The sequence below is a fragment of the Schistocerca nitens genome, unplaced genomic scaffold, assembly GCF_023898315.1.
Source record: "Schistocerca nitens isolate TAMUIC-IGC-003100 unplaced genomic scaffold, iqSchNite1.1 HiC_scaffold_517, whole genome shotgun sequence".
Lineage (NCBI taxonomy): Eukaryota > Metazoa > Arthropoda > Insecta > Orthoptera > Acrididae > Schistocerca > Schistocerca nitens.
In genome coordinates, this window is record NW_026046050.1 from 247068 (window position 1) to 274839 (window position 27772).

Genomic DNA, 27772 nt, shown 5'->3' on the forward strand with positions numbered 1-27772 from the left:
TTGTCAGTTCTGGCCTATCATCTGCTGGCGTGTTTTTGATTGCCTCAGCCTCCTGGTTGATGTGTCTGCCGAATTCTATTTCTTCTTGTGTTGGGTTACCCTCCTCTTCTATTTTGTTCTGCTCCTCATAGGTCTGGGCGAAGAGCTCTGCTTGTCGTAGTGCATCAAATACTATGGTGTCTCCGTCCACTAGTGCTGACTTTCTTGGTTTCGAGTTTTTCAAGCTTTTGATCAGCTTCCAGTCCTCTCTTCCTCTGAGTGTTAGCTCACTCATTCGGTCCTCCCACTTTTCCGCCTTCCATTCTAGTACTCTTTTATGTATTTCCCGCGTGAGTCTATTCACCTCTCTTCTGTCTTGTGGGTTTCTGTGTTGTGTCCATCGCTTTCTCGCTCTGTTTTTGAGGTATTTGAGGTCTTGAATCAATGGTGGGAGCTCGTTGTTCTTTTCTTCCTCGAATGTCATCTTGGTTGTGGCCTTTCTTTGTGCATTTTTGATTTGGTCCGAGAGGGTACCAATAGCCTCGTCAATTTGTTGTTCACTGTTGAGTGGGGCAGTGGGGTTAACATTGTTATTCAGCCAGCATCTGAATTGGTTCCAGTCTGTTGTTATTTTTTGTCTGTGTGGTGGGGGTTCTATTGTCTCCCCTATTTGAGTAATCACTGGAAGATGGTCTGATGTCAGTCTGTTTTTGACTTGCATATCCATATCTGGGTCCATGTTCTTGACGATGAATATGTCCAGGACGTCTGGTTGATGTCTGCTGTTGAACGGTACATATGTCGCTTCCCGGGGGGCTGTGACGACAGCTTGGAGCCTTTCCTCTAGGTTTTGTAGTGCTTCTCCACGAGGGTTGCTTCTGTGTGCGTTCCAAGCTTCGTTCTTCGCATTTAGGTCACCTGCCAGTAGTATGCGGTCGTGATTATCAAATATTTGTGTCAGATCGTTTTCTTCCAGGTTCGCTCTTGGGCTGAGATACGCTGCTACTAGTAGCAGTTTGCCATTGGACGTCTCTATGTTTACCAATGTTGCCTCAAGTGCTGTCGTTGGCGGGGTTGGTTCTGGGTGGTGTATTATGTCTTGCCTGAGGTATATGGCAGTTCCCCCACCCATCCTGTTTACTCTATCCGTGCGGTGGCATATCATGTTCCTAAGTTTGCAGTTTTGGGACGGTCGTAGGTGGGTCTCTGTGACCATTAGTATATCAATTTTGTTCTGCTCAATAAATTCGTTTAGGAGGTCCCTTTTGTTTTTTATTCCGCATGCATTAAAATTGCAGATGCGCAGTAGTTTCTGCCCTCTCCTGTTAATTTCCATTGAAAATTTCAAATATTTTCATCGCTCCTCCAGCGATAGCCATCAATTTGGACATGGCGTCAGGTGCTGAGTTGAACTCTTGTAGTGTTGTTCTTGCTGTGTTCGCGACTTGCCTCCAGTTGAAGGATGCCCAGATGGATTTTACTTCGTCAATGAAGCACTTGACTCCTTCCATCATACCTTGTTGTTGGTTGCCTGTTGTTGTTTCAGGTCCTTGTGTGTTAATGTTGCCCCATGCTCTTCTTCTCCCTCTTTGTTGTGCCTCTGCTGGTGTTGGCATCGCTGTTGGTCGTATCTGTTGCTGATGGCTTGCTTGTCTTTGCTGGTGTTGTTGGTTTTCTCTTCTGTAAGCTTCTGCTGCTTCCTGGTACGCCCTGCAGCCTCTGTGGGACGCTGCATGCCCGTCTTCTCCACAGTTGATGCAGTGTAGGATGGCATTTGTCGGTAGTTGGCAATCTTTTGCTCTGTGGTCACCTCCACATCTTGCACACCTGGTGGGCATGCCACAGTATCCGGCTGTGTGAAAAAATCCTTGGCACTTCTTACACTGTGGTGGTCCATCTCTGTTTTTGTAGGTCTCAATTGTGACTTTTGTGTCCAGTAGGTATCGCAAGTTGTAGATGTTCTGATTTTCGGGTTTTTTATCTAGTGATATGCAGAACACGTCCATGGGTTTAAGTTCCCTTGTTTCAGGGATCCTTTTCTTGTACTGGTGTACATTGTTTGGATGGAAGTTGTTGTATCGTAAGTCTGTGCTGAGTTCGTCTTCCGTGACTGTGTCAGGCAGACCTTTGATGACTACTTTGAGCTGTCTGTCTTCTTGAAGCTGGTGGGTGTAATTTCCGATTTGGTGGCGTCTGAAGAAGGCCAATGCTGTTCTTTGGTCTCTGACCGACTCGAAGTGATACTTTATGGACTTTCCTTTGTGTATCACCCTAATGGGTCCTTCCATTTCTTTTTTCAGTGCTGCATTTAATGTCAGGTAGTGGCCTGCATACTGTATGGTTATGGGGGGTACCCTGGGCTTTTTCGGCGTTATTCTCTGTGATGTTGTCATGTTTTGGCTCTGTTGAGGCATCTCTTGTGGTGTACCGTTCCCTGTTTGCAGGTTTTGTGTGTTCTGCAAGCGGCGCCAGGCCCAGCCAGTGTCGCGGGCGGGCGCGGACGGCCGAGAGAGCGGCCGCCACTCTGCGCGCCGCCGCGCCGCGCCTCCCGCGCTTGCTACCGCCCAACGTCCGACAGCCTGTGCGGACCAGCCCCAAACCTGCGCCGCAACCACCCGCGCCGTTCAAACCACCGAGGATGGGGCTACACACGGCCACACCACAGTCGCCAACCAGTCGCCACGGCAGCGCCGCAAACCACGGCCAAACTGCAGCTACCGCGCGCTACAGCCTGGCTCGGCCCGCCGAGAATCGCCGCCCCCGCCCACATGCCGCCCCCACAGCCCCAGCCGACGACCCGCCACAATGGCCAAACCTTCGGCAAAAGTGCCACACCGTCGCCGCGCCAGCCCGGCCAGCGCGGCCGCCGCCACAGCCACACAAGCGGAGGCGTGCGGCGATGCCGGCCGTGCAAACGCACCTCCGCCGCCCCATCGCCCTCCCACCGTTTCCCGATCGGCCCGCAGCCGTCGGGCCACCTCGCCCGCCAACATTCGCGCCCCTTTCTCACAAAATTGCCCGCCGCAAACAAAACGGGCGCCGCCTGCGCAACATCGGCACCGGCCAACCGAGCGCCGCCGCCCCTCGCCGCTTACGCGAGGGGGGCTGACCGCCGTCCGCAACTACAGACACACCGAATCTGCCTCCAAGCACACACGACAGCCGACCTCCTACATTTATACGCCGCAAGCCACCCAACGGTGTGTGGCGGAGGGCACTTTTTACGTTACGTGCCACTGTCGTCATTGCCTCCCTTTGCCGTTCCAGTCGCGTATGGTTCGCGGGAACAACGACTGTCTGAAAGCCTCCGTGCGCGCTCGAATCTCTCTACTTTTACTACATTCGGGATCTCCTCGGGAGGTATATACGTACGGGGAAGCAATATATTCGATACCTCATCCGGAAACGCACCCTCTCGAAAACCTGGCGAGCAAGCTACACCGCGATGCAGAGAGCGCCTCCCTTGCAGAGTCTGCCACTTAACTATCACGGTTACCACATAACCCTGTGACGAAACGTTGGACCTTTCTCTATCTCCTCCGTCAACCCGACCTGCTACGCATCCCACACTGGTGGGCAACACTCACGTATGGGTCGGTCGAACGCGTGTTTTTGTAAGCCACCTCCTTTGTTGATGGACTACATTTTTGCTAAGCATTCTCCCAGTGCATCTCAACCTGGTACCCGCCTTACCAACAATTACTTTTATCTGATCATCATTCCACTTCCAAATCATTCCGCACGCATACTCCCAGATACATATTTTACAGACGTCACAGCTACCAGTGTTTGTCCCGCTATCATATAATCAATCATACAATAAACGATCCTTCTTTCTGTATATTCGCAATACATCACATTTGTCTATGTTAAGGGGACAGTTGCCACTCCCTGCACCGGGTGCCTATCCGCTGCCGATCGTCCTGCAACCTCTCTGTATACTACATACAGCACATCATCCGCGAAACGACGCATGGAACGTCCGGCACTATCTACTAGCTCATTTATATGATATGAATTGTGAAAAGCAATGGTCCCATAACACTCCCCCGTGGCACGCCAGGGGTTACTTTAACGTCTGTAGACGTCTGTCTCTCCATTGATAACAACATGCTGTGTTCCGTCTGCTAACATCTCGTCAATCCAGCCACACAGTTGGTCTGATATTCTGTAGACTCTTACGTCGTTTATCAGGCGACGGTGCGGAGCTGTATCGAACGCCTTCCGGACGTCAACGACAATGGCATCCACCTGGGAGCCTGTATCTCATATTTTCTGGGTCTCATGCGCAAATAAAGCGAGCTGGGGGTCTCACACACGATCGCTGTTTCCGGAATCCAACATGGATTCCTACATAGTAGACTCTGGAGTTTCCACAAACGACATGATACTCGAGCAAACAACATGTTCTACAACACATCGACGTCAGAGATATGGGTCTATGGTTTTTGCGCATCTGCTCGACGACTGGGACTACCTGTGCTCTTTTCCAATCATTTGGAACCCTCCCTTCCTCTCCAGAGACTTGCGGTACACGGCTGTTAGAAGGGGGGCAGGTTGTTTCGCGTACCCTGTGTAGGAATCGCGAATTGGTAATCCCGTCGGGTCCGGCGGACTTTCCCATTCCTCCTTGGACACTTATTTCGATGTCAGCCGGTTTCTCGTTCGTGCGAGCATTTAGAGACGGAACTGCAGTGCGGTCCGTCCTCTGTGAAACAGCTTTGGAAACAGGTGTTTAGGTATTTCACAGCTTTACGCGTGTCATCCTCTGTTTCAATGCCATCACCATGCCGGAGTGTCTGGATATGCTGTTTCGAGCCACTTACTGATTCAACGCAAGACCGGAACGTCCTAGCATTTTCTGTCAACGTCGGTACATAGGGTTTGTTCTACTTTCGAATTCACTGAACGCTTCACGCATAGCCCTCCTTACGCTCACACTTTGGACATCGTTTAGCTTCTGTTTGTCTCGGAGGTTTTGGCTGCGTTTAAACTTTGGGTGAAGCTCTCTTTGCTTTCGCAACAGTTTCCTAACGTTGTTGTTGTAGTATACCACGGTGGGTTTTTTTTCCCATCCCTCACAGTTCGACACTCGGCACGTACCTGTCTAAAAACGCATTTTTACCATTGCCTTGCACTTTCTCCATGAACACTCAACATTGTCAGTGTCGGAACAGGCATTTGCCTTTTCATCTGTCGGGTCGTCTGCAAATCTGCCTTCTATTACTCTTGCTAGCCAAAACAGATAGATACACCGTCCTCCCTGCAACGGCCTTATGATCACTGCGTCCCTGTTCTGCACATACAGAGTCGAAACACGTTCGGGTCTGTTTGTCATCCGTAGGTCCACGATGTTATCTCCACGAGTCGGTTCTCTGTTCATTTTGCTCGAGGTGATTTTCGGACAGTGCACTCAGTATAATGTCACTCGATGCTCTCTGTCCCCCTACCACCCGTCCTGAACATCATCTGAGTGTCCCAGTCTATATCGGGTAAATTGAAATCTCCACCTAAGACCCTAACATGCTGAGGAAAATGTATGTGAAATGTGTTTCCAAAATCCGTCTCTCCGTTGTTCTGCCACTAATGCTGCTGCGTCGGGAGGTCGGTCAAAGGAGCCAATTATTATTAAACCTAGCTCGGTTGTTGGGTGTAACCTCCACCCACAATATTTCACAGGAACCATCCACCTCTACTTCACTACAGGATCAAAACTACTACTCAAACAGCGACGAACACACCACCACCGGTTGCATGCAATCGAGCCTTTCTAAAACACCGTCTGTACCTTTGTGACAATTTCGGCAGAATTTATCCCTGGCGTCAGCCAGCTTTCTGTACCTTATCACGATTGCAGAGCTTCGGTGCTTTCTCTGTCAGCGCTTGCGGTTCCGGTACTGTACCAACGCAGCTTCGACAGTTGACAATTAACAAACGATACCGATTGCTGCTTGGTCCCCGCACCCGTTGAGGCTGCTGTTGCCCCCTTTCTGTACTTGCCCAAGGCCATCTAACCTAACAAAACCGCCCAGCCCACGCCACACAACCCCTGCTACCCGTGTAGCCGCTTGTTGCGTGTAGTGCTCTCCACCTAAGACTATAACATGCCTTCGACATTCGCAGTGTACAACACCTTAGGTTAGGGTTGGCGTCGCTTGGGTTAGGTTAGGTTACGTTAGGTGGACGTGGGTTAGGTTAAGGGTTAAAGTTAGGTTAGGCGTCAAAGTTAGGTTAAGCGTTCGGACGTGAGGCGTCAGGTGGCCGCACCTACCTTACGGCCGGACATCTTAGGTTAGGCTAAGGGCGCCGAGGTCACGTTACGTTCACCTTCGGGCGCCACACGTAGCTGTCACAGGTAGGTAGTAGTTCGGTCGGTCGGTCGTCGGCAAGCCGCAAAAAACTACAGACGACGTCGACAACAAGACCGAGCAGGAGGCAGATATATACCGAGCGCCAAAGAGACCGACCACACACACACACACACACACACACACAAAACAACAAACACCACCCACCGGCCAAAGGGGCACCAAAAAAACCCACAAAGCCGAGCACCACACGTCGCGACCAGAGGCAACCCGCAACCGCAACGGCGCTTTCCGCACCGGGCCGGATGCACGTACGACAACACCGCTACCCGTACACAAGGCCTCCCATTGCACACAGCCGCTCTGTGTTCAACATCATCAATGGCGCGCCCGCGGCTCGTCGCGGTCGCAGCCATGACGCCGCCGCCACTTTTGCACCAACACATTCACGCACCGCAAAACAGCTCGCCGACCCACCGACACAGCACAGCCGACAAACAAAAACAACCGCGGCGGCGGCAACAAAACAAAACAAACACCTCGCACCAAGCGTCCGACAGAAAACAAACGGACAGGCACACAGGCCTCTGCTAACGACCACGACACAGCGGCACGCTGCCCCTTTCCCGCCACTCTCGATTCACAGCGCACGCGACCCCGTCGTCGACGACGACACGCGACGGGCTCGCTTCCCGCAACCTACACCTTTCCGCCACTACGCACGGCTCCACCCGACGCCCGTCGCAACGGCACTACTGCACGCACTATCACCCCCGCCGCCGCCGCCGCCGCCGCCGCCTCCTCCTCTCTCCCCCTTCCCGTACACAACAACACAGCCAAAAACACACTCACGACCCAAACATAACAACATGGCACGTGCATCGGCGCACACCCCCAACCAGTCACCGTCGACACAACCACACGCAAGGCACGGAAAAACCGGCGTCCTTCCACGTTGCCATCAAAGCAGCACAAACAACCACACAGGAGGAACCACCAACAACTGCCGGCCGGCCGGCAACCACCAAACGCACATTCCCGCTCGCCACCACACACCTCTCGGCAGCCGTTTCGCAAAGACATGACATGACATGACGCGACATCATCGCATCACGGGCGACGCACGCACACCGACCCACTTTCCCGCCCGTCTCTCTCTCTCTTTTTCTTCCGACGCCTTCGGCCGAGCACACACGTACGTGGCACAACGCCCAACACAGTCACACACAGTCGACAGGCGCACGCCCAGGCACGCAACGACGCAGCGCAGCAAAGGCGCCCGCGACACATACCTCCTCTCCCGTCTCGCCGCCGACCGCCAGCCAGCCACTCGCAATGTGCACTGGCCAACCGGACACACGTCCACCGCGCCGCCTCCGACCACCCGCCAGGGGGCGCTCACGTCCGCGACAACAGCGCGGCCCGCCGCCGGGCGGGCCCAGCCCGGCCCAGGCGGCGCGCGCTGCTCTGCACTCGGCGCGCCGCGCCACACATCCTGCTGCAGACCGGGCTCGTCTCTCTGTACGCGTCTGCGTCTGCCCGCATCTCATCTTCCTGCGCATCAACACAAACGAGGCCACGTGAGCAAACCCCCGTCACAACGCCACATCACGCACTGCCTTGTCGACCGCCTAAATAAATGCACTCACCCACCAGCCATCCGCTTCGTCCTCTTCTTGCTTACTCGTTGTTCGTCGTTGTTGCTGCTGCACCAGCACCAGCACCAGCACCGGCGGCGGCGGCGGCGGCGGCGGCGGCGGCGGCGGCGGCGGCAGCGGCAGCGGCAGCGCACACAGCCCCCAGCCGGCCGCATCCGAGGGGGCCCCGCCGCCAGCGTCGCCTCCTTGGGCACAGGTGCGGTGCTGTGGCCGCCCATCCAACCGCATTTGCTGGCCGTCCCAGCCGCCAGGCAGGCGTTCCCACTGCCGCGCACCGCCTCTGCTGCAGAAGACGAACAAACGAAACGTACAAACATACACGCACCCGAAGCGTGGCCACACACGGACGGGACCGACAGGCTCCAAGGCGACCAAACGATGGAAAAACAAACACAAAAACAAAAGACACGCGAGCGAGCGAGCAAGCACGCAGTCGCCTCGCCTCTGTCCTCCCGCCCCCGCCCTTCTCCCCACCACATGCCCACAAACACCACCGCCTGCCCGCATCTCCACATTCGCCCCCTCCATTTGTTCCCTTGCGTTCGTTCCTTCCTTCCTTCCATGTGTCTGCGTGCGCGGCGCCTCTCCAACATCCGCCGTCCGTCCGTCCCGTTTTCGCCGTACCACACGCCACCGTCGGCGCCGCCTCGCCTCCTCCCAGTCCACCACCGCCGCCGCCCCTGTCCGCCCCGCACACCACCATACACCGCTGCTTGTCCCGGCCGTTGCCACCAAAGGCGCCAGCCGCAAACCGCGCCAAACGCCGCAGCGCAAACGCCGCAGCGCGCGTGCGTCCTTCCTTCTTGCTTGCTTCTCCGTGCCGACGCTGCCTCTATTCCCGCACCCATTCGGCCGACAAGCACTGGCGTCGACGACACAGCCGTTGGGCTCCGGCACTGCGCGTACCGGAGTTACACGCGCACCCCCCCTCGCGAACGCACGACTCATTCTCTTTGTTGTTTCTCCTCTTTCTTACGTCTTCGTTTCTTGTTTGTTTGTTTGTTTGTTTTTTTTTTCCTCCCACCGCCGCATGTGACACAATGGCCTCCCTCCCCCTTTCGTTCGTTGTCGCCGCTTTGTTTCTCTTTCTCATTGGTGCACGTCCGACGCGCTCCATTTCCACCACACCACGGCCATCGGCCTCCTCAACGGGCAGGCGCAGTGTGCCATTCTCCGGCGCACAAGCACACCGCGCGGCTCGCTCTCCTCGCCCCCACGCCACGCCACGCCACGCAGCACAAATGATGCTGTCTCGCAACACGACACACGGTGCGCACACCCCCGACCACGCGGCTCTTAAAAGGCATGGCACCGGCGACATGCGCCGCCCCGGCCCGCATCCGTCGTCTCACGTTCACTGCCGGCCGCGTCTGAGGCTACAACCGCACCACAACAACGGTCCCCTCCCGGCAACACATTTGTTGCACAAACACAACCGCCGAGCGCAGCGCGAGCCACCCACACGCGCCCTCCCCGTCTTTAAAAGCCTCCGCGTCTCCTTTCTCCTTTCGCGCCCCTCCCATCTCCCGAATATGCCAGCAGCGGTGCCACTACCGCGAAACGGACACGCCTTCCGGGCCACATGCAAGGGCACGCCCACCACCAACTACTGCCATATTCGCGGACGCAGTTAGGCAACACGCAACGCACTCTCCACCTACTTTCTCTCTCTCGTCCATTCTCTTTAAAACACACGAACCAACCAACCACGGCTAACACACTTTTTCGCGACACCTTTGACTGCGTTATCTTGACCGTGACGGCAGCTATCGACCTTCCAATTCCCCACTAAACACACACACACCCCTACATACACACCCTTCGCTACACCGGACAACAACAGCGTACACAACAGGAGGGCACACGAAACGGCAGGCAAGGGCAACGCATTCTCATAGATTCCTCCTCCGAGCCATGTCGGCGAACGTTTCATCCGGGAAGGCAATGCAATTCAGCCGTCACCACGGCCGACACCTGCAGCCGCGCCGTAAACGCCTTTCAGTGCGGCTGCAATGCACGGGAACGTTCCGTTGCTATAGACAGCGCCTCTCCGTTTTTCCCTGCTTCGTTTTCCGGTGATTGCTTCTCCATTTTGTTTGTTTTATTACTTTCCGTTCCCCTCCTCCACCATTGTTTCCGTCCCCAACAGTTTTGCTCATTCCACACGTTCTGCCCAGACACGACACTCGACCGATCAAAGGTCAGCCTTTCGTCACCGTTCGCGGCGCCGACGGTGCCACAGTGCGACTGGTGTGAACACCGACACGTTGCCATGACGCCGGTGTACCGCGCCGATATTGACAGTTACTCAGAGCCGCCGGATCGGATCACATCACCGACACACCTGCCATTTCACACCGGGGGACACAGACCAACGAAACGCGTGTACGCCCATAACAACAAACAACGACCGTCGTCGTCTAGCCTCACGCTTACTGTACTCAACCGAACACACGTGCACCGTGAATGACGTGCGTGCGCACAACAGTCCAATCAAATCATCAGTCAAACTGCAGAAACGGCTATCATCAAATCAAGGGCCAAATAGGTACACCACCGTGCGTGTCGCCTACCCCACCCGCCCGTACATTTCTTGGCGACTTCGTAATGGATGATAGTACGACACGTCCATTTAAAACGTCACCAACACACACACACCAACGCGCCGTACAGCAAAGGGAATAGTCGACGGCAACACAACATTTCACCCTCGCCATCATGTATGATGTGACAACAGACGGCCGTAACGGTGACATCCAACAATCAATCAATCGCGAGGACTTTCAATTGCAGTCACGTGACTAACCGGGCAGACGGAGACAAAGACATGAATCAGCGCCACAGACAGCACCAACACCTCCTATCGATCTATCTGTGTGTCGACAAACAACCACGCCAAGACTCGTGCACGCATTCCACGTCACACCGGCGGCAACCAAACCCTCGCGGCCGTACCCCAGTAACCACAACCACAACCACATTCGAGACCACACCACCACGGCACAGCAGCACCACCAGCTGCCTCGCAACCAACCAAACCGGGTAGCTATGCCGCCCCTCTCACTCACTCACTCACTCACTCACTCACACACACACAAACAATTCCGCTCTTCCCGCAAAGGCAATTTGGTGGCCCTGAAAAGGGCCGTTTTGCCGCTCTCGCAACGGAGGGAGCTTCCTTCCTTCCTTCCTTCCTTCCAAGAGCCGAAGTAACAACCTCCTCCTTACTTGGAGCTCGTGTACTTGGTCACCGCCTTCGTGCCCTCGCTCACGGCGTGCTTGGCCAGCTCGCCAGGCAGCAAGAGCCGCACAGCCGTCTGGATCTCGCGGGACGTGATGGTCGAGCGCTTGTTGTAGTGCGCCAGGCGAGACGCCTCGGCCGCAATGCGCTCGAAAATGTCGTTCACGAAGCTGTTCATGATGCTCATCGCCTTCGACGAGATGCCCGTGTCGGGGTGCACCTGCTTCAGCACCTTGTAGATGTAGATGGCATAGCTCTCCTTCCTCTTGCGCTTCTTCTTCTTGTCGCCCTTCGAAATGTTCTTCTGCGCCTTGCCGGCCTTCTTGGCGGCCTTCCCGCTAGTCTTGGGCGGCATCTCGAACGTACAACAACAGGCAGCAAGCGCTCCGCTCTAGTCAGCGTCTCCCCACACAGTGGCACCCGCCGCTACCGCAACACCGCACCTTTACCAGCTCGCCCTGTTGCGGCCGCCGACCAATGGGGCGCGCGCGCAACCGGCCGCCGCACCCGAGCCCATAAAGGGACCCCCACCCCGCCGCCGCCATTCGCCGAGCGGCAGTCGGGCGTTGAGCAAGTCTCCGTCAGTCTGTTACGCGAAGCCATAGGCCCCCGCTTGTACGGGTGACAAACCAGGGGTGTTTTCGGATGCGCCTTTATTAAGGCGTAAACGAGCACTCGCAGCAGATTGCCGATGTCGATGTCGAGCGAATCGTCGATTGCGATGTCGAGTTGCAGCAGCGCCTTGGGGCCCCAGCAGCCCGCTGCTGGCGGCAACGACGCCGTCTCTTTGTTTCCGCCGGCCGCTTTTCCGGCTGGCTCGAGCGCCTCAGCTGCCGCAGAGAATAGCTCTGCTCCCCCGAGCGTTAGGGCATTCGCAGGTCAGGGCCTGGCCTCTGGCCAGTGTCCCGCGCCTGTTAGTGTGATAGGACCAGGTTCTGCCGCCGGAAACCTAACGGTGTCGGCAACAAAGGCGGCAACTGGTAGTCCCACGGCAGCCATTGACTTTGCCTCCCTTACCTGCGTGCGGCATGCAAACGGGGAATACTCGACGAAAAGGAGTTCGTCTCTTCCACCAACCAGCGGTAGGATGTCCATGGCCACCCTGATGATTTCCACAGGGCAGGCACAAGCGCTGGCGCAGCACCTTACCCCAGCACAAAGAAGGCATCTCCCAGTCAGCATCCTCCCCAAACCCACACCCAATGCCCAACCCAAAAAGACCGCTCCCGCACCTAAACCCTCTCCTCCCGAACAAACCAAGACACAACATCCATCTGCCCCGTCCAAACGCATCAAAGACGTGGTAAAAAGTGCCAGAAAGCACAAAACCACCGTCAGGCGGAAACCACCTAAGAAAGCAACATCAATCCCACCGCCAACTACCAAGACACGTACTCCCTCCCCCTCAGGGAGCGGGGACGAGACAGACCGCCCCCTCGTCATCGACGAATCCCGGGAACCCACCCCCGCAGACACTACCGAGCCCCAGACATCAGGCACCGAGGGCGACGGTTTTCAGAAAGCGCGGAAAACCGCCCGCCTACCCGTCACCCAGCAAGCAAGAGGCATTGCTTCTACAAGCAATAAGTTCTTGCCGCTGTCTGACGAGGACGAAGCAGTACCCGCGAGTGGTGATGCGCCACAACCCACACACACACCAAGACACCGACTCCCCCCCATAATCGCTGAATTCAGCAAAAATTACGAGGAGCTTCACTCCCTCGTCAGTAGCTGCTTAGGCGAGAAGCAGTTTACTGCAAAGTCCGCCGGAGGGGACAAAATTAAACTTATGTTCAGAGAGCTGGACGATTACACCGCTGTGAAGGCCCTGCTCTCTGAACACAAAGTCCCCCATTACACCTTCCCCACAGCCAAACAACGGCTGATGAAGCTAGTAATCAGGGACTTACCCCGCAAAGTGGGCACCGACGCCATTAGGAAGGACCTGCAGAGGCAGGGCTATGAAGTTAATGGCGTCACCCACATGCGAGAAGTATACAGTGGCAACAAATGGCCACTGTACCAAGTCAACTTGCCTGACACCCCTCAAAACAGGCTAAAACAAATTACACACGTCCTGTCAGTGCCGGTCACCATCGAACCGCTGCGCAGGAAAAGTGGCAACGTGCAGTGCTACAACTGCCAGGGATTAGGGCACGTTGCCAAACACTGCGACATGCCAACCCGGTGCATGAAATGCGCAGAAGGGCACCCCACATCCGAGTGCTCCTTAGAGAGAGGCGATCCGAAGAGCAAGTGCGCCCTATGCGGCGAATCTGGACACGGCGCCTTCTACCAAGGCTGCCGTGTACAAAAGGAGTACCGCCTACGCGCACAAGGCACCAAGCCCCCCGCCACACAGAAAACCAACCGTGGCGCCAGCTCTACGATCTTGAGAGCGCCGGCCAATACGCAACCGCACCAAACACGACCGACAACAACCCGGTCGAGACCGCGAGGTAGCGCAAGCTACGCGACCGTGGCAGGCACTGACAGGAGTCAACAAACGACTCCAACTTTACACTCAGCCCAGCAGCCGTTCCCCGCTAACGGAGAAACGTCCAGGGAAGCCTCCTCCCCTCAAACTCAAAAGGCCAGTCTGCAGCCAGTAGCGGCAGCTGAGTGCTTGTCACAAGGCCCTCAGCCCAGCACTTCTGAAGAGAGTGCAAATGCCCTACGGCCGTCTGGTGTCGTGGAGCAAACGTTAGGCCTCCTAACGCAACTGCTCCACGAAATCAGGCAACAGAACGCCCAAATTCTAACCGCCATTAATTTGGTGCTCCAATGGTCGCATAACAATGCGACTACAGCAGAGAAATCCTCCCCCCAGTGATGGATAGACGACCCCACATCCAAGGACTCAGAATGTGCGTCTTCAACGCCAACGGCATCGTCGGACAAAACAATGAGTTCCGCGAGTTCCTACGTGACGAAAACATAGACGTATGTATGGTGGCCGAGACACACCTAAAACCGGGCGTAAGGGTGTCGGTACCCAACTACAACTGCTATAGGACCGACCGGCCCACCGCTGGAGGCGGGGTAGCAACATACGTCAAACGCGGAATATCCCATTATCAGGTCCACCCACCAGCAACTAGGCAAATAGAAACAGTGGCAATAGAGATTGCCACTGTCACAGGGCCCCTCACTGTCGTTGCAGCATATCGCCCTCCCTCCTACACTCTGGAAGAGGACGACATAGCAACCCTAGGCCAAATCAGAGGAAAACTCCTCATTGGCGGTGACCTGAATGCCAAGCACGCAGACTGGCACTCGCGAAACTCAAACAGAGCTGGTCGTCAACTGCAACGACTCGCGCGCACCCACCACTTTCACATATGGGGTCCAGAGGAGCCCACCCACTTCCCCCGAAACGGGGGGAGGGCGGACGTCCTCGACATAGCGCTCACCAAAAGAATCACGGGATTTGTGACCGCGCATTCGGTCAATCGAATGTCCTCCGATCACAATCCCGTGATTCTCGAGGTTGACATAGGAGACTGGGTACCTCTCCAGCAACAACACATCTCGTACAAGCGCACTAACTGGGAGCAATTCAAAGTTGACGTAACTTCAGCAATTGCCCAGGCCCCGCCTCCAACTGCAGATTCTGCAGAACAGGCGCTTAAAGATCTCACCAGCACGATCCTGCAAGCAGCAAAGGATGCCACACCACGGCCACCGGACGGCCCTCCCCCTGTTAAGCAACTCCCGCCGCACCTGCTTGCTCAAATCAGAAACAAAAATAGGATCGCCAAAGAGTGGAAGCTCACAAAGAACCCCGTAACTAGGAGGCTACTGAACCGCCTACAAAGAGAGCTGAAGGTGGCACTCACTGAGCACCGCAACCAGCAATGGTCGGCGCGGCTTTCAGCCCTCCGCGTGGATGACAATAGCCTCTGGCAGGCGACCAAACAGATCACCAAAAGACGCGCCAGACTGCCACCTCTGCACGGTGAGCGCGGACTTGTCTTTAGCACCACAGATAAGGCAAATGCCCTGGCAGATGCCTTTGAAAAACAGTTCCGCCCCGCAGAGGCGCAGGACAGGGACCACGAAGCCGTCGTTCGACGTCAGCTCGCCACATTCCTCGCGGCGGACGACGCCGACGACGACGAAGAAAACACACCGCTCTTCACACCCGACGACGTGAACAGAGTAATCAGGTCGCTACACAACAAAAGAGCCCCAGGCCACGACCAGCTCAATAACGTAGTAGTGAAGCACCTCCCACCCCCTGCCGTAGCCCACATCGCAAACATCTTCAATGAGATCACGCGTTCCCGCAAGTTTCCAAGGTGCTGGAAACACGCAGAAGTCGTCGCGATCGCGAAACCCGGTAAAGACCCGGTTATCCCGCAGAACCACCGACCAATCAGCCTTTTGCCAACCCTTAGCAAAATTTACGAACGCCTGCTACTTATTCCCATTCTCGACCACGTCAAAACGCAACAAATCCTGCCTGACTTTCAGTTCGGTTTCAGGCAGGAACACTCCGCGCCCCAGCAACTAATGAGGGTCGTCGAAGCAGCTACCGAAAGCTTCAATCGTAAAAGTTACTGCGGGGTAGTGCTACTTGACGTAGCCGCTGCCTTTGACTCTGTCTGGCACACCGGGCTTCTCTACAAGCTATTCTCCCAAGGCTTCCCAGGTCCGATAGTGAAGCTACTCGCGAGCTATCTCTCCCAAAGGACTTTCTCCGTTAGGATCGAGTCGTCGCTTTCCACAAAACGGCGCATCAGGGCGGGCGTGCCCCAGGGGTCGGTACTGGGCCCGGTACTGTACAACCTGTACACTGCCGACCTCCCGACCGTACCGTTGGTGCACGCTGCCCAGTACGCCGACGACACAGCGTTCTTCACGCGTAACCCGAACAGAGACAGGGTTACGCGAAGATTGCAAACAGCGCTGGACGAGACCGGCCGCTGGGCTAAAAAATGGCGCATCACACTCAACGAGACCAAAACTCAAGCCATAATGATCACCCGGAAACTGGGCAAGCGGGCTCCAGCCCGTCAGCCGCTACTGCTCAAGCTGAACGGCCAAGAACTCCCATGGCGACGCACCGCCAGGTATCTTGGAGTCACTCTCGACACCAGGCTCACCTGGCGGGCTCACATCGAGGACTTGCGCCGCAAAGCCAGTGGTAGGATGCAAATGTTGTATCCTATCCTAAACACTCGCAGCACCCTAGCGGCTGACATAGGAGTGAGAACGTACTGTTCACTCATTCGACCGATTATGGAGTACGCTTGCCCTGTCTGGGGATACGCGTCACACTGGCATCTTCGCAAACTCCAGTCTGTGCAAAACCGAGCGCTTAAAAGGGCATTACACCTTCCCTTCCGCTTCCCCACTGCTGACCTCCACGAGGCAGCGGGACTACCTACGCTCCACGAGCGCTTCAAAGACCTGGCCGAAAGTTTCTACGAAAACACGGCCAGATCAGACAACAGACTTATCAAAAACTTGGGACAGTACGACTCAACACTTGACAGACACAGACGACCAAAAACCATTGTAACAAACTAAGACAGCCTATAAGGCAGCATAGAAACAATAAACACACTGCACCTTAAAATGACATACCACACAGCAAAGACAAACTACCGACACAGCATAGAGGAGGAAATGTCCCAGAGGACAATACCCTCCATCACATATGCTCTCCTCGAAAGCGAGGACAGCACAAATGCAGTAGTCTCCGCCGCCGCCGGCACACGCACGCACTCCGCTGCTCGACTCGCTGCGGCTCGCACCGTTACGGTTACGTGTTTAGCGCTTACGCCACTAGCCAAACGCCATGTCCGGACGCGGAAAGGGAGGCAAAGTCAAGGGCAAGTCAAAGTCCCGCTCAAGCAGGGCTGGGCTCCAGTTCCCGGTCGGCAGAATCCACCGCCTCCTGCGCAAGGGAAACTACGCCGAGCGCGTCGGCGCCGGGGCGCCCGTCTACCTCGCCGCCGTCATGGAGTACCTCGCGGCTGAGGTGCTCGAGCTGGCCGGAAACGCGGCCCGCGACAACAAGAAGACGCGCATCATCCCGCGCCACCTGCAGCTCGCCATCCGCAACGACGAGGAGCTCAACAAGCTCTTGTCGGGCGTCACCATCGCACAGGGTGGTGTCCTGCCCAACATCCAGGCCGTCCTGCTGCCAAAGAAGACCGAGAAGAAGGCCTAAACAGGGACCGCGGCGCTGCGCTTGCGTGCTCCCTGCACGCAAACGCAAACGCGCCTTTGCCTTGCCGGCTCGCCTCACAACAATCGGCCCTTTTCAGGGCCACCACACAAACCTACGTCCAAAGCAAAGTTTCCGTCGTCCTCGCCGCACTTTACAACAACGTCCACAGCGCCGGCGCACGTCCGCCATCTTGTCCACAGCCCGTGTGGCCGAACACACACACATTTTTTCTGCACCCCTCCACGCACGCACAGTCGCGTTCCAAACAACGACAACGACATCAATACACCAATAATGTGATGTGATCATTGTTAATATGTTCATAATTAAAAGAGCGCGTAACGGCCCGACGACGGACGACACGCGGGCCGCCGCGCGCGCTCTCCAAACACACAGGCACAGGACAAACCAAACCAAACCAAACAGCTGATCCGATCGATGATCCGGCCCGCGCCACAAACAAACCACGCACACACCGGACTCAGCCGCGCCCTCCCGCATCCATCATCACACACGTCACGTCGAAACTCCAAACGGAACGCACGCACGCAAAGCAACAGAGGCGCACAACAACAACAACAACAACAACAAACACACACACACAGAGGCAGGCAGGCAACACAGACCCTTTCGCACTTTTCAATTTCCGAACAGTGTGGTGGCCCTGAAAAGGGCCGTTTTTCGTCTCTCCCACCAAGCACGGGCAACGGCACGGCCGCGGGAAGGCCACAGCACAGCACACCGGCTGCCTGCCTAACCGCCGAAACCGTACAGGGTGCGCCCCTGCCTCTTCAGGGCGTACACCACGTCCATGGCCGTCACAGTCTTGCGCTTGGCGTGCTCAGTGTACGTCACCGCGTCGCGGATCACGTTCTCCAGGAACACCTTCAGCACTCCGCGGGTCTCCTCGTAGATCAGACCAGAGATGCGCTTCACGCCGCCCCTGCGAGCCAGGCGGCGGATGGCGGGCTTCGTGATGCCCTGGATGTTGTCGCGCAACACCTTGCGGTGCCGCTTGGCGCCACCCTTGCCCAGCCCCTTTCCTCCCTTGCCGCGGCCTGTCATTCTTCCTCCTCCTCAAGCAACAAAAAAAGCACAAGCGGCAGCTCCTCACCCGGCGCTAGCGAGTCGGCTACGGTGCGCCGTGAGCGCGCGCCGCCCCCCTATATAGACTCTGGCCCGCCCTCCCCCCACCACGCGCACCGAGGGCATATAAGCGCAGCACGGGCCCGCGCGGGCCCGTTGTCAAGGCAGCACCGGACGCTTCGCTACCGCACGCACCGCTAACCGCTATGGCCCGCACAAAGCAAACGGCCCGCAAGTCCACCGGCGGAAAGGCGCCGCGCAAACAGCTCGCCACCAAGGCGGCGAGGAAGAGCGCGCCCGCCACCGGCGGCGTCAAGAAGCCCCACCGCTACAGGCCGGGCACCGTCGCCCTGCGAGAAATCAGGCGCTACCAGAAGAGCACAGAGCTGCTCATCCGCAAGCTGCCGTTCCAGCGCCTAGTGCGCGAGATCGCCCAGGACTTCAAGACCGACCTGCGCTTCCAGAGCTCCGCAGTCATGGCCCTGCAGGAGGCCAGCGAGGCCTACCTCGTCGGCCTCTTCGAAGACACCAACCTGTGCGCAATCCACGCCAAGCGCGTCACCATCATGCCCAAGGACATCCAGCTCGCGCGCCGCATCCGCGGCGAGCGCGCCTAAACCGCTTAGCCGCGGCACGGCACCGCACGCGCGCAACACAAAAAAAACGGCCCTTTTCAGGGCCACTAACATCTCTCCGTCGCGAGCAAAACTTTTGTCGGTCTTGCCGCCCAGCCTCTCTCTCTAGCCCCGTTAAAACAACCACCACAATTCCCCACCCTCCCTCCCGTACACAGCCGCTCTCGCCAACAATCACAATCGACGTCATCCCACCCCACCCCTTCAAATACACACAAACAAACAGCCGGACGACGTCACCACGGGTGGCTGGCCGCCGCCGTCTCCGAGGCGCCACCGCGCCTTCCCAATTCCCGCCGGCCACTTCCACGTCTCAACGTCCCCGTCCCCCTTTCACACAGAGAGGACACACACATAACAAACAAGACGCGCCATCCGCAAAGCAAGCAAACAAACAGAGTCTCCAGAAACATGAGAAACCAACCGTCGGCCGCCGCACAAAATACAAAACACAAAACAAAACGGCCACAACCGCTCCGCTACCGCGCGCCGCCGCCTACCGCCACCGGCCCCACAATCCAACCACCACGGCACGCACACAGTACCCACAAGGGTCATACAGAAACGCCACACAAACACCAACCAACCCCACACACACACACACACACACACACCCCGGCGCATGCACGCACGGCCACCCAAACAAGACAACACAACGCGCCAAGCACGACAATCAACGCCTTCCCGACGTCCTCTGATGGCCCTGAGAAGGGCCGTTTTGGGCCGCGCGCAGCCGTGCCATCGCGCGCCACTAGACGACGCGGGGGAGGGGGGTGGGGGACGACGGGGTCAAGCGCCAGCCCTTCCCTTCCTTCCCCTTTCCTTTCTTTACTTTAACTTCACTTCTTCTTCTTGGGCGAAGCCTTCGCCTTAGACGGCGTCGTCGCCTTCTTCGGGCGCGGCGCCTTCGGCTTCTTCGTCGGAACCTTCGCGGCCTTCTTCGCCTTCGACGGCGACTTGGCCTTGGCCGGCTTGGCCGCAGCCGCCTTCTTCGCACCCGCGGGAGCCGCCGACGCCGCAGACGCCTTCTTGGCGGCGCCCGCCTTCCGACCGGTCGCCGCCTTCACGCCACCAGCCTTCTTTGCGCCGGCCGCACGGGCGCCCTTCTTCTCCTTGCTGGCCGGAGCGGCGCGCTTCTTCTTCGCACCGCCGGCACGGGCCTTGCCGCCCTCGGCCGCCCCGCCGCCGGCGCCGGCAAGCTTGAAAGAGCCGGACGCGCCCTTCCCCTTCGTCTGCACCAGCTCGCCAGCCACGACGGCCGACTTGAGGTACTTCTTGATAAAGGGCGCCAGCTTCTCCGCGTCCAGCTTGTAGTGCGCGGCAATGTACTTCTTGATCGCCTGCAGCGACGAGCCGCCGCGCTCCTTCAGACTCTTGATGGCGGCCGTCACCATCTCAGAGGTGCGCGGGTGCGCAGGCTTGGCGCGCGGCTTCTTCGCAGACGCCGCAGACTTGGCCTTCTTCGTCGTGCCGGTGGCGGCGGGTGCCGCAGCAGTCTCGTTCGTAGCCGCCTGATCTGCCATTATTTCGACGACGCGCGTACACACACGAGAGCGAGAGCGAGAGCGGCAGGCGGCAAGCACGGCGGCAGAGAATAGCCGCCGCGCCGCCAGGCCCAGCCAGTGTCGCGGGCGGGCGCGGACGGCCGAGAGAGCGGCCGCCACTCTGCGCGCCGCCGCGCCGCGCCTCCCGCGCTTGCTACCGCCCAACGTCCGACAGCCTGTGCGGACCAGCCCCAAACCTGCGCCGCAACCACCCGCGCCGTTCAAACCACCGAGGATGGGGCTACACACGGCCACACCACAGTCGCCAACCAGTCGCCACGGCAGCGCCGCAAACCACGGCCAAACTGCAGCTACCGCGCGCTACAGCCTGGCTCGGCCCGCCGAGAATCGCCGCCCCCGCCCACATGCCGCCCCCACAGCCCCAGCCGACGACCCGCCACAATGGCCAAACCTTCGGCAAAAGTGCCACACCGTCGCCGCGCCAGCCCGGCCAGCGCGGCCGCCGCCACAGCCACACAAGCGGAGGCGTGCGGCGATGCCGGCCGTGCAAACGCACCTCCGCCGCCCCATCGCCCTCCCACCGTTTCCCGATCGGCCCGCAGCCGTCGGGCCACCTCGCCCGCCAACATTCGCGCCCCTTTCTCACAAAATTGCCCGCCGCAAACAAAACGGGCGCCGCCTGCGCAACATCGGCACCGGCCAACCGAGCGCCGCCGCCCCTCGCCGCTTACGCGAGGGGGGCTGACCGCCGTCCGCAACTACAGACACACCGAATCTGCCTCCAAGCACACACGACAGCCGACCTCCTACATTTATACGCCGCAAGCCACCCAACGGTGTGTGGCGGAGGGCACTTTTTACGTTACGTGCCACTGTCGTCATTGCCTCCCTTTGCCGTTCCAGTCGCGTATGGTTCGCGGGAACAACGACTGTCTGAAAGCCTCCGTGCGCGCTCGAATCTCTCTACTTTTACTACATTCGGGATCTCCTCGGGAGGTATATACGTACGGGGAAGCAATATATTCGATACCTCATCCGGAAACGCACCCTCTCGAAAACCTGGCGAGCAAGCTACACCGCGATGCAGAGAGCGCCTCCCTTGCAGAGTCTGCCACTTAACTATCACGGTTACCACATAACCCTGTGACGAAACGTTGGACCTTTCTCTATCTCCTCCGTCAACCCGACCTGCTACGCATCCCACACTGGTGGGCAACACTCACGTATGGGTCGGTCGAACGCGTGTTTTTGTAAGCCACCTCCTTTGTTGATGGACTACATTTTTGCTAAGCATTCTCCCAGTGCATCTCAACCTGGTACCCGCCTTACCAACAATTACTTTTATCTGATCATCATTCCACTTCCAAATCATTCCGCACGCATACTCCCAGATACATATTTTACAGACGTCACAGCTACCAGTGTTTGTCCCGCTATCATATAATCAATCATACAATAAACGATCCTTCTTTCTGTATATTCGCAATACATCACATTTGTCTATGTTAAGGGGACAGTTGCCACTCCCTGCACCGGGTGCCTATCCGCTGCCGATCGTCCTGCAACCTCTCTGTATACTACATACAGCACATCATCCGCGAAACGACGCATGGAACGTCCGGCACTATCTACTAGCTCATTTATATGATATGAATTGTGAAAAGCAATGGTCCCATAACACTCCCCCGTGGCACGCCAGGGGTTACTTTAACGTCTGTAGACGTCTGTCTCTCCATTGATAACAACATGCTGTGTTCCGTCTGCTAACATCTCGTCAATCCAGCCACACAGTTGGTCTGATATTCTGTAGACTCTTACGTCGTTTATCAGGCGACGGTGCGGAGCTGTATCGAACGCCTTCCGGACGTCAACGACAATGGCATCCACCTGGGAGCCTGTATCTCATATTTTCTGGGTCTCATGCGCAAATAAAGCGAGCTGGGGGTCTCACACACGATCGCTGTTTCCGGAATCCAACATGGATTCCTACATAGTAGACTCTGGAGTTTCCACAAACGACATGATACTCGAGCAAACAACATGTTCTACAACACATCGACGTCAGAGATATGGGTCTATGGTTTTTGCGCATCTGCTCGACGACTGGGACTACCTGTGCTCTTTTCCAATCATTTGGAACCCTCCCTTCCTCTCCAGAGACTTGCGGTACACGGCTGTTAGAAGGGGGGCAGGTTGTTTCGCGTACCCTGTGTAGGAATCGCGAATTGGTAATCCCGTCGGGTCCGGCGGACTTTCCCATTCCTCCTTGGACACTTATTTCGATGTCAGCCGGTTTCTCGTTCGTGCGAGCATTTAGAGACGGAACTGCAGTGCGGTCCGTCCTCTGTGAAACAGCTTTGGAAACAGGTGTTTAGGTATTTCACAGCTTTACGCGTGTCATCCTCTGTTTCAATGCCATCACCATGCCGGAGTGTCTGGATATGCTGTTTCGAGCCACTTACTGATTCAACGCAAGACCGGAACGTCCTAGCATTTTCTGTCAACGTCGGTACATAGGGTTTGTTCTACTTTCGAATTCACTGAACGCTTCACGCATAGCCCTCCTTACGCTCACACTTTGGACATCGTTTAGCTTCTGTTTGTCTCGGAGGTTTTGGCTGCGTTTAAACTTTGGGTGAAGCTCTCTTTGCTTTCGCAACAGTTTCCTAACGTTGTTGTTGTAGTATACCACGGTGGGTTTTTTTTCCCATCCCTCACAGTTCGACACTCGGCACGTACCTGTCTAAAAACGCATTTTTACCATTGCCTTGCACTTTCTCCATGAACACTCAACATTGTCAGTGTCGGAACAGGCATTTGCCTTTTCATCTGTCGGGTCGTCTGCAAATCTGCCTTCTATTACTCTTGCTAGCCAAAACAGATAGATACACCGTCCTCCCTGCAACGGCCTTATGATCACTGCGTCCCTGTTCTGCACATACAGAGTCGAAACACGTTCGGGTCTGTTTGTCATCCGTAGGTCCACGATGTTATCTCCACGAGTCGGTTCTCTGTTCATTTTGCTCGAGGTGATTTTCGGACAGTGCACTCAGTATAATGTCACTCGATGCTCTCTGTCCCCCTACCACCCGTCCTGAACATCATCTGAGTGTCCCAGTCTATATCGGGTAAATTGAAATCTCCACCTAAGACCCTAACATGCTGAGGAAAATGTATGTGAAATGTGTTTCCAAAATCCGTCTCTCCGTTGTTCTGCCACTAATGCTGCTGCGTCGGGAGGTCGGTCAAAGGAGCCAATTATTATTAAACCTAGCTCGGTTGTTGGGTGTAACCTCCACCCACAATATTTCACAGGAACCATCCACCTCTACTTCACTACAGGATCAAAACTACTACTCAAACAGCGACGAACACACCACCACCGGTTGCATGCAATCGAGCCTTTCTAAAACACCGTCTGTACCTTTGTGACAATTTCGGCAGAATTTATCCCTGGCGTCAGCCAGCTTTCTGTACCTTATCACGATTGCAGAGCTTCGGTGCTTTCTCTGTCAGCGCTTGCGGTTCCGGTACTGTACCAACGCAGCTTCGACAGTTGACAATTAACAAACGATACCGATTGCTGCTTGGTCCCCGCACCCGTTGAGGCTGCTGTTGCCCCCTTTCTGTACTTGCCCAAGGCCATCTAACCTAACAAAACCGCCCAGCCCACGCCACACAACCCCTGCTACCCGTGTAGCCGCTTGTTGCGTGTAGTGCTCTCCACCTAAGACTATAACATGCCTTCGACATTCGCAGTGTACAACACCTTAGGTTAGGGTTGGCGTCGCTTGGGTTAGGTTAGGTTACGTTAGGTGGACGTGGGTTAGGTTAAGGGTTAAAGTTAGGTTAGGCGTCAAAGTTAGGTTAAGCGTTCGGACGTGAGGCGTCAGGTGGCCGCACCTACCTTACGGCCGGACATCTTAGGTTAGGCTAAGGGCGCCGAGGTCACGTTACGTTCACCTTCGGGCGCCACACGTAGCTGTCACAGGTAGGTAGTAGTTCGGTCGGTCGGTCGTCGGCAAGCCGCAAAAAACTACAGACGACGTCGACAACAAGACCGAGCAGGAGGCAGATATATACCGAGCGCCAAAGAGACCGACCACACACACACACACACACACACACACAAAACAACAAACACCACCCACCGGCCAAAGGGGCACCAAAAAAACCCACAAAGCCGAGCACCACACGTCGCGACCAGAGGCAACCCGCAACCGCAACGGCGCTTTCCGCACCGGGCCGGATGCACGTACGACAACACCGCTACCCGTACACAAGGCGCCTCCCATTGCACACAGCCGCTCTGTGTTCAACATCATCAATGGCGCGCCCGCGGCTCGTCGCGGTCGCAGCCATGACGCCGCCGCCACTTTTGCACCAACACATTCACGCACCGCAAAACAGCTCGCCGACCCACCGACACAGCACAGCCGACAAACAAAAACAACCGCGGCGGCGGCAACAAAACAAAACAAACACCTCGCACCAAGCGTCCGACAGAAAACAAACGGACAGGCACACAGGCCTCTGCTAACGACCACGACACAGCGGCACGCTGCCCCTTTCCCGCCACTCTCGATTCACAGCGCACGCGACCCCGTCGTCGACGACGACACGCGACGGGCTCGCTTCCCGCAACCTACACCTTTCCGCCACTACGCACGGCTCCACCCGACGCCCGTCGCAACGGCACTACTGCACGCACTATCACCCCCGCCGCCGCCGCCGCCGCCGCCGCCTCCTCCTCTCTCCCCCTTCCCGTACACAACAACACAGCCAAAAACACACTCACGACCCAAACATAACAACATGGCACGTGCATCGGCGCACACCCCCAACCAGTCACCGTCGACACAACCACACGCAAGGCACGGAAAAACCGGCGTCCTTCCACGTTGCCATCAAAGCAGCACAAACAACCACACAGGAGGAACCACCAACAACTGCCGGCCGGCCGGCAACCACCAAACGCACATTCCCGCTCGCCACCACACACCTCTCGGCAGCCGTTTCGCAAAGACATGACATGACATGACGCGACATCATCGCATCACGGGCGACGCACGCACACCGACCCACTTTCCCGCCCGTCTCTCTCTCTCTTTTTCTTCCGACGCCTTCGGCCGAGCACACACGTACGTGGCACAACGCCCAACACAGTCACACACAGTCGACAGGCGCACGCCCAGGCACGCAACGACGCAGCGCAGCAAAGGCGCCCGCGACACATACCTCCTCTCCCGTCTCGCCGCCGACCGCCAGCCAGCCACTCGCAATGTGCACTGGCCAACCGGACACACGTCCACCGCGCCGCCTCCGACCACCCGCCAGGGGGCGCTCACGTCCGCGACAACAGCGCGGCCCGCCGCCGGGCGGGCCCAGCCCGGCCCAGGCGGCGCGCGCTGCTCTGCACTCGGCGCGCCGCGCCACACATCCTGCTGCAGACCGGGCTCGTCTCTCTGTACGCGTCTGCGTCTGCCCGCATCTCATCTTCCTGCGCATCAACACAAACGAGGCCACGTGAGCAAACCCCCGTCACAACGCCACATCACGCACTGCCTTGTCGACCGCCTAAATAAATGCACTCACCCACCAGCCATCCGCTTCGTCCTCTTCTTGCTTACTCGTTGTTCGTCGTTGTTGCTGCTGCACCAGCACCAGCACCAGCACCGGCGGCGGCGGCGGCGGCGGCGGCGGCGGCGGCGGCGGCGGCGGCGGCGGCGGCAGCGGCAGCGGCAGCGCACACAGCCCCCAGCCGGCCGCATCCGAGGGGGCCCCGCCGCCAGCGTCGCCTCCTTGGGCACAGGTGCGGTGCTGTGGCCGCCCATCCAACCGCATTTGCTGGCCGTCCCAGCCGCCAGGCAGGCGTTCCCACTGCCGCGCACCGCCTCTGCTGCAGAAGACGAACAAACGAAACGTACAAACATACACGCACCCGAAGCGTGGCCACACACGGACGGGACCGACAGGCTCCAAGGCGACCAAACGATGGAAAAACAAACACAAAAACAAAAGACACGCGAGCGAGCGAGCAAGCACGCAGTCGCCTCGCCTCTGTCCTCCCGCCCCCGCCCTTCTCCCCACCACATGCCCACAAACACCACCGCCTGCCCGCATCTCCACATTCGCCCCCTCCATTTGTTCCCTTGCGTTCGTTCCTTCCTTCCTTCCATGTGTCTGCGTGCGCGGCGCCTCTCCAACATCCGCCGTCCGTCCGTCCCGTTTTCGCCGTACCACACGCCACCGTCGGCGCCGCCTCGCCTCCTCCCAGTCCACCACCGCCGCCGCCCCTGTCCGCCCCGCACACCACCATACACCGCTGCTTGTCCCGGCCGTTGCCACCAAAGGCGCCAGCCGCAAACCGCGCCAAACGCCGCAGCGCGCGTGCGTCCTTCCTTCTTGCTTGCTTCTCCGTGCCGACGCTGCCTCTATTCCCGCACCCATTCGGCCGACAAGCACTGGCGTCGACGACACAGCCGTTGGGCTCCGGCACTGCGCGTACCGGAGTTACACGCGCACCCCCCCTCGCGAACGCACGACTCATTCTCTTTGTTGTTTCTCCTCTTTCTTACGTCTTCGTTTCTTGTTTGTTTGTTTGTTTGTTTTTTTTTTTTCCTCCCACCGCCGCATGTGACACAATGGCCTCCCTCCCCCTTTCGTTCGTTGTCGCCGCTTTGTTTCTCTTTCTCATTGGTGCACGTCCGACGCGCTCCATTTCCACCACACCACGGCCATCGGCCTCCTCAACGGGCAGGCGCAGTGTGCCATTCTCCGGCGCACAAGCACACCGCGCGGCTCGCTCTCCTCGCCCCCACGCCACGCCACGCCACGCAGCACAAATGATGCTGTCTCGCAACACGACACACGGTGCGCACACCCCCGACCACGCGGCTCTTAAAAGGCATGGCACCGGCGACATGCGCCGCCCCGGCCCGCATCCGTCGTCTCACGTTCACTGCCGGCCGCGTCTGAGGCTACAACCGCACCACAACAACGGTCCCCTCCCGGCAACACATTTGTTGCACAAACACAACCGCCGAGCGCAGCGCGAGCCACCCACACGCGCCCTCCCCGTCTTTAAAAGCCTCCGCGTCTCCTTTCTCCTTTCGCGCCCCTCCCATCTCCCGAATATGCCAGCAGCGGTGCCACTACCGCGAAACGGACACGCCTTCC

The 27772-nt window shown here is 57.4% G+C and overlaps 1 protein-coding gene across 1 annotated transcript; it reads right to left on the reverse strand.

Annotated features, from left to right (window-relative positions):
• Window positions 1-1489: 1489 nt before the first annotated feature.
• On the reverse strand, window positions 1490-27720 carry LOC126232467 (uncharacterized). The gene is made up of 5 exons (XM_049942720.1): window positions 27660-27720; window positions 26344-26492; window positions 8570-8777; window positions 8082-8228; window positions 1490-1806 (listed from the first exon to the last, which is right to left on the reverse strand). Exons 1-5 carry the CDS (start codon window positions 27718-27720, stop codon window positions 1490-1492), a joined length of 882 nt encoding a protein of 293 aa, XP_049798677.1.
• Window positions 27721-27772: the final 52 nt, after the last annotated feature.

What these genes read in the sequence shown, in the direction of transcription:
- LOC126232467 (XM_049942720.1), bottom strand. Translation starts at nt 27,720, where the DNA reads ATGGGAGGGGCGCGAAAGGAGAAAGGAGACGCGGAGGCTTTTAAAGAC. An exon ending in TAAAGACGGGGAGGGCGCGT is followed by an intron (nt 26,493 to 27,659) that starts GTGGGTGGCTCG and finishes CGTCTTCTGCAG; the next exon opens with CAGAGGCGGTGCGCGGCAGT. An exon ending in TGCGGCCGGCTGGGGGCTGT is followed by an intron (nt 8,778 to 26,343) that starts GTGCGCTGCCGC and finishes GTGCGGGAATAG; the next exon opens with AGGCAGCGTCGGCACGGAGA.